Genomic DNA, 6,693 nt, shown 5'->3' with positions numbered 1-6,693 from the left:
AGAGAAACTGATTCAGAAACTGAAATGGTCTTTTTCCAGCTGTATCTTGCTAACTAACATATGTAAGCAGAGCCTTGAAACATACTGAATGGATTAAATTCTGATAACTGACTGTTGATTATAGCTTTATAATAAAGGGCTTTATTCCTCAGTAAAATTATACATTTTTATTTTTATAGGATATTACTCATCATTCATCAGAGTAATAAGAAAAGACTCAAAGTATCAGCCAGTGGCTTTAAAAACATCCTTTTAATAGGTCCGTGCCACACACATCCACACTCTCAGACACACACATACATACACACATACACACTAGTGAAAAATAATGCTCCTACAAAAGAACGCTACCATTTTGTTTCCCACAATATCTTTAAATAAAATAACTTCAAGTACTCTGACTCAGGTACAAAAACCTCTGTTCTAGCTGCCTCCAGTGGGCCACGACGCACGGGGGGTTTGGGGGGTGGGGGGGGTGGAGCAGGGGGTACGGGGAGGGGGTCTCGGACAGAAAGTGGTTTACAGAAAGACTGCTGTGTCTGTCACTCTGCAGCCGCACGGCCAGGATACTGAAAAATACTCCCAACAGCTCTCGAATGGAATACGGACGAGTATTGTACAGTATGCTGTTGTGTGGAGGAGGCCGGGGGGTGTTTTATATTAGAAAATAATAACCTTACAAAAACGAGAAATCAAGAAAAAACAAAACGACAAAACAAAAAACTTCCCTACACCCTATTCGGAAGGGCAGGCACTACCAAGATTAAGGAAACCACAGTGTTTGTAGAGGATATGTATATACTGTACAAACAATAAATGTGTAAGAATAATAATAATAATAATAACAATAATAAGTCACTTTAAGACTAAAATCAAATGCTACAATCGGTCTAAGGCATGAACAATATCCAATGTCTGAAACAATATTTACACATCATTCCAAACAAGACTCAATATATTGATATTAATAGACAGTATGTACACATGGGGGACCACTGCTCATCCGGGCGCGTGTACAGTGACGCAGTCAGCTCTGCTTCCGAGGGAGGAGCACTCCGATGCCTAGCGGCACAGAGCAGTGTAAACAGTTTTCTTTCTTTTCTTGGCTTGGTTTCATATTTGGAGAGGAAAAAACACATACAAATAAACATTCCATTAGATTTAAAGCAGTTTTGCTGTTTCTTCCTTTTCATAGAAAATGAAGAATGGACCTTTTTTGTCATAAATAATCATTTAAAAAAATTAAATACATTCACTATAATATTAACGATAAAGTAAAAAAAAACAGAAAAACAATGATATTTACAGGTAGTGGAAAGTGTTTTTTTTTCTCCTAGATACAGCTCTGATGGTGGGGTTGAAGGTTTCAGTGCGATTTACTCTTTTCTACAAGGTAATGGTATTGCACAAAGACACCCTCTCTCCTGTGTCTCTTTGGGTGTTGTGTGTGTGACTGTTTAGGGTTTAGGCCAGCGTGGCGAGCTGGTCCCGTGTTGTGTAGGCTAGGCGAAAGGACCCAGGCTTGCTGGGAGAAATGGCAAAATGCTGCTGTGATTCTGCAGGTGGTTTCGGAGCTCCACACGCACAGAAAGTTGAAACGAATGACAGTAAGTTTCAGTCTCGGTTCTAGGCCCATTTTTTAATCAGCTCAGTTACTGAGTCTGCTTCAGGAGCTCTGTCCATCTCTTCTCAAAGAACTTCCTCATGTTGTGTCCCGCGCGGCCAATGTCCGAGTTGTCCTCGTTGAACTTCTCACAGTTGTCGAACACCAGGTTGACGTCAATGATGAACGTCTCGAGGTTCTGGTACCTGAAGATCGAGAAACACAGGAGTGAGTGAGTTTGTGTTCCAACAAAAATGAGTACACCTCTCACATTTCTGCAAGTATTTTATTATATCTTTTCGAGGGATATGACTCAAGAGTAGTCAGTGTACAGTTTATATAACAACTGCATTCACTGTCCTCTGGAAATAACAAAAAACTTACATGAACATGTTAATACTTATTATTTAGTATTCCTATATACTGTATTTTTCACACTATAAGGCGCACCGGATTATAAGGCGCATTATCAATAAACATTTATTTTCTAGTCTGTTTTTATACATAAGGCACATTTTATGCTATGCTAGTAAATAGTAGAAGGAACAGGGGTGTCGCAATGTTTTTCTTTCTAAATTCAGCAAGTCTTTCTGCTGGGTGGTGAGATCTGTAAAACTAAAAACTAAAAAAATGTTAAGTAAACAAATCTGTAATTCTAAAAAATAAAGTCAAACAAACGCTGGATGTTAATCTACACAGATTTCTCTCCTGAAAAATGTTTATTTGGCTGAGTAAAGCACTTAGGTAAGCTTAGATTTCCAGATTTCCACTTAAGCTGGCATTAGCTACTAACCATGCTGAGCGCTAGCTCTTTTGTGGTTCAGGGGCGAGTAAAATCGGCCTGTAGCCTGCTGCTAACACCGGTTAGCACTGCTGGAGCAGCATTAGCAGCAAACCACTAGCGGTTAGCGGCTAATGCCACTCGATAGAGCTACACTGAGGAACCCTGATTGTTTCCGTAAGCCTGAGCGATATCAGCTAGCAGTCTGTCCCACGTAGCTTGTTTTAACATGGCAAACATGCAGACTACAGTCTGATATACTCACATCTGAGTGACAAAAGAGATAGCGTTGTGGTTAGTGGCTAATTCTAATACTGCTCCAGCAGTGCTATCTGGGGTTAGCAGCAGGCTACAGGCCAATAATACTCACCTCTGAACAGCCAAAGAGTTAACGCTCAGCACGGTTAGCGGCTAATGCTAATACTGCTCCAGCAGTGATAGGCAGGATTAGCAGCAGGCTACAAGCCAAAGAGCTGGCGCTTAGTGCGGTTAGCAGCAAATGCTAATAGTGCTGGTGAACTAAACTGAAACTTTTTTATAAAACGCTGTACTTCAGCGGAGTTGTTTTACGGCTGCTTACTTAAACTTGATTGGTAAAATTCATACATAAGACAGACCCAATTATAAGCCGCACTGATGATTCTTGGGAAAATTAAAGGATTTTAAGTGCACCTTATAGTGCAAAAAATATGGTAATGTAGCAATTTAAACATTAAATAAGCTAGGTTTGTGGTTCAAATGGAGGTAATGTGGTGAAACTCACTGGCTGCTAACAAGCTTCTCGCGGATGGTGGAGAAGTCCATGGGTTTCTTGATGACTTTGCGGTACCCAGGGACAGATTTGAGGTTGACTGGTGTGAGGAAGGGCCAGGCATCCTGATGACGCTCCAGTTCAGCCAAGAGAATTCTGAATGAAAAGTGAAAATATCATTTAACAATGCACACATAAATATACCCAAGCAGCAAAAATACAGTAATAATGTGTACAGGTTAGTGCTGGGTGATTTTTGCAAATAATTAGCTTAATCTGATCAATAGTTTTAACATGACTTTCAAATTGGAGTAATTGAGATTCATGATGTGTGGATTTATATAGAGATTTCTAACTCAGTTATCTGAGTGATTAAAAACGAAACACTTTTTTAACTTGGTTGACGGCACCTCCCAGTTCGTAATGAAAAAAGGTGGAAATGTCACTTATGTGAAATGCAATTGGTACTGTTTTGAGGAGCAGATATAATGTGTAATGTTTTTAAAGTTTTTTTTTTTTGCACTGTGGTTTTGACTCTTTAGGAAATAAATGTAAAAATAAAACATATCGTTAGCTCTAAATGATCCTCTTACTATAATGGCACATAACAAATCTTAAAACAGTATTTGAGACTCGTTTATAAAATCTAGATTTGTTTATTTTTAATTGCCCAGTCCTAAAACTAATAATGAAACAAATGAACCTCAAACACAGCAGTTAACAACTCCAGTCCTCGAGAGCCAACTCAGCAAAATTTAGAAGTTGTCTACTAAAACACACCTGATTCAACTCGTCTGTTAATTACTAAGCAAAATGGGTCTGCCGTACCTGCAGAGGCCGAGGTCCCGGTTGTTGTCCCTGGCTGTTTTGGCTCGTTTAACGCAGGCTGGGCTCTCGGGTTTAGGGGCGGGAGGTGTGGGTGGGTTTTTCTTGGCCTGAGCTGCGGTGGCCTTTTTTGGGCTGCTGTTGCTGGTGTTGCTGCTGCTGCCGCCACTAGCCGCCTCCTGCTCCTCAGATGCCTCAGACTGCTTCTTGTTCTTCTTGGCCGTCTCTGCAGTTTTCTTGCCCCCTCCACCTGACTGCATACGATTCTGTGCCTTCTTACTCTTGGGAGACTGGCCGCTTGCCTTGAGGAAGTAATGCAGAAAATCTAATTGGTTCATATTACTAAAGAGTAGGAGGCTTAGAGCAATGTGAACAGCTTCTTAAAATTAGACATCATGATCAAGCCATGACAGATCAATGACAGGTCAAAGAATACCAGGGTTATTTACTATTAGTTAACCCTCTGGGTCATCAAAAACACCATTGAGTAAAATGCAATACGTTTTTAACGTTTCTGTTAATACAGTGCAGAAATATTTAATATTTAAACATTTTCTGAATCCAGAGTCTGTCCCTTCTATTGCATCTTATCCTGAGTTGGCTGGGTGGTTAAGTTCCTCTTTATATACATATATATGTATATAAAGAGGTTCAAGTTCATCTGCTCCAGAGAGTCCTATTCTACTGCAGCACTGTTCCTGATGAGTAACGTCACACTAATAGCTACACAAACAGATAGAACCACCGCAGTATTTCAGAACCGACTGCTACAGAAGCTGAAGTTTTGAACAAAGAACATTTCCTCTCCTGGGTAAGTGCTGCTCTGAGATCAGAGTGTGTGGGCACAGAGTGTGATGAAGGGTGGAGGCAGAGTTACCTTGGAGATACAGGCAGGGCAGTACCAGTCTCCCTCAGGGATGGTGCTGATCTTGGGCTTGTGGCAGTAGGTGTGACAGCCCTTATCACAGCCATCACAGAGCAGCAGCAGGTCCTCATTATCTCCCTTACGGCAGATCTGGCAGTACTGCAGACACACACACACACACATTAGAAGTGTCATACACACTTGTGTATGTCTATGTCAGTAAGATTTTGTTCAGACAAATCAAATTTAGTCAAGTCAAGATTGTATCCAGATCCAGATTTTTTTTATAGTTTTTCCAGCCAGAAACCACATGAAATCTAATTTTTGCTAAATGGATCTAGGTGGTTTTGGAAGTGGTTTAAATTGGATTACAATTAGATTTGTACAGATGTATTTCAGTCTGGACGAGCCAAACTTCTGCAATAAACATTGAATGCTAAGAGAATAACACTAAACGCAAATAAATAAATGTACCTTAAAAAAAATAGGACAATAAACTGACGTGTATTACCGTATTTTTCTGGTCCGTTTGTAACTTTAGTGTGGTTCGATTGAGCAGGTGTGAAAACAGTAATCGCACTCGGTGCGGATCAAAAGAACCGGACCGAGACCAGCTAGAGGAGGTGTTCTCGGTTCTGTACCAAACGAACTCTGGAGCGGTTCGCTTGTGGTGAGAACGTGATCCGGTCTCGATCGGATCCAGCTATTAAATATAAGCCATTTATTTGAGCTAAACTGCTGATAAAGCAAGCACAGTTTAAACTGATATATTAGCCAGATAACGATAATTACCACAGCTGTGAACAAACACTGTGTCCATGCGCGCACCGTCTGCGCTGCATTCACTGCTCACAGCCGAAAAGTTGTTTTTGTGACAGGTGGAGATGGCCAATATCATGGCATTTCTCTTTATTGTGATACATTTCCAATATTTTATTGACAATATACTTTTTTTAAGCATATTAAGGATGCCAACCGATATAAAATGAATTTAATAAATATTATAAATTATAAATATTATCTATTGTGAAAATTTTTAAATATTGTGATCATAATATTTTTACCGCCTAAGTGACAGGCCTACACTCAGCGCTCCAGTTTCGCACATCTTCACCTTAGAGTTTTCACTACGAGGACAGCTGCTGCTGTCGCAGGCTCGCTCAGCAGGAGCTCTGGAGTGTCCAGGAGAGGTGTAAAGTGCTCAGAGTGCAGCGTGACACGGACTCACCACTTTCATGATGGATCTCTCCCAGGCGATGGACTTCTGCAGCTGCTGCAGGCACATGGCCAGCTGTGAGGAGTTCTTCACCTCGCTCAAAGCCTTCCTCCAAACCTTCATCCCGGGAGCAATCTCCTCATCTCCCCTACATCACACACACACACATGAAGAGAGGGGTTATAGGCAGGTGTATACCTATATATAGGGTTAGAGCCCTAGAGGTATGATTTATAGACACACATTCTCACAGTCACACAGTGAGAGTGGAACAGGGGTCAACAGTTTTGGTCCTGGAGGGCCAGAGTTCTGCATGTTTTGTTGATGTGTTAAGAATTGCACTAAAACGACTGTATCTGTGAATGTAGCTGTGTTGACTTGACATGCAATATGAATTTATATAACTGTATCATCTTGTATGAGTACAGAAACAAGGACAATCAGAGCAGCATAAGACAGACACAATAGTGCAGAAGCATGTAAGACACTGTTAAATATTCCAGATGTAAACAGCTTTACAGTGAGGAAAATAAGTATTTGAACACCCTGTGACTTTGCAAGTTCTCCCACTTAGAAATCAATGAGGGGTCTGAAATTTTCATCTAAAAAAATGTAGAAATCACATTGTATGATTTTTAAAATAATTTATTTG

The 6,693-nt window shown here is 40.5% G+C and overlaps 1 protein-coding gene across 13 annotated transcripts in view; it reads right to left on the bottom strand.

Moving 5' to 3' along the window:
- Window positions 1-233: 233 nt before the first annotated feature.
- baz2ba (bromodomain adjacent to zinc finger domain, 2Ba) overlaps window positions 234-6,693 on the bottom strand; it is a 151,900-nt gene continuing 145,440 nt past the window's right edge. For all 13 annotated transcript variants that reach the window (XM_022675251.2, XM_049479812.1, XM_049479808.1 and 10 more), the window contains 5 exons: window positions 6,054-6,189; window positions 4,838-4,984; window positions 3,964-4,262; window positions 3,148-3,291; window positions 234-1,809 (listed from right to left, as the gene is read on the bottom strand). In XM_022675251.2, the coding sequence (XP_022530972.2) occupies window positions 1,653-1,809; window positions 3,148-3,291; window positions 3,964-4,262; window positions 4,838-4,984; window positions 6,054-6,189 (883 nt within the window). In that variant the 3' untranslated portion in view covers window positions 234-1,652. The remainder of the gene's footprint in view (window positions 1,810-3,147; window positions 3,292-3,963; window positions 4,263-4,837; window positions 4,985-6,053; window positions 6,190-6,693) is intronic.

Source organism: Astyanax mexicanus, chromosome 5, assembly GCF_023375975.1.
Source record: "Astyanax mexicanus isolate ESR-SI-001 chromosome 5, AstMex3_surface, whole genome shotgun sequence".
Lineage (NCBI taxonomy): Eukaryota > Metazoa > Chordata > Actinopteri > Characiformes > Acestrorhamphidae > Astyanax > Astyanax mexicanus.
This window is presented reverse-complemented; position numbering and strand designations above follow the sequence as displayed.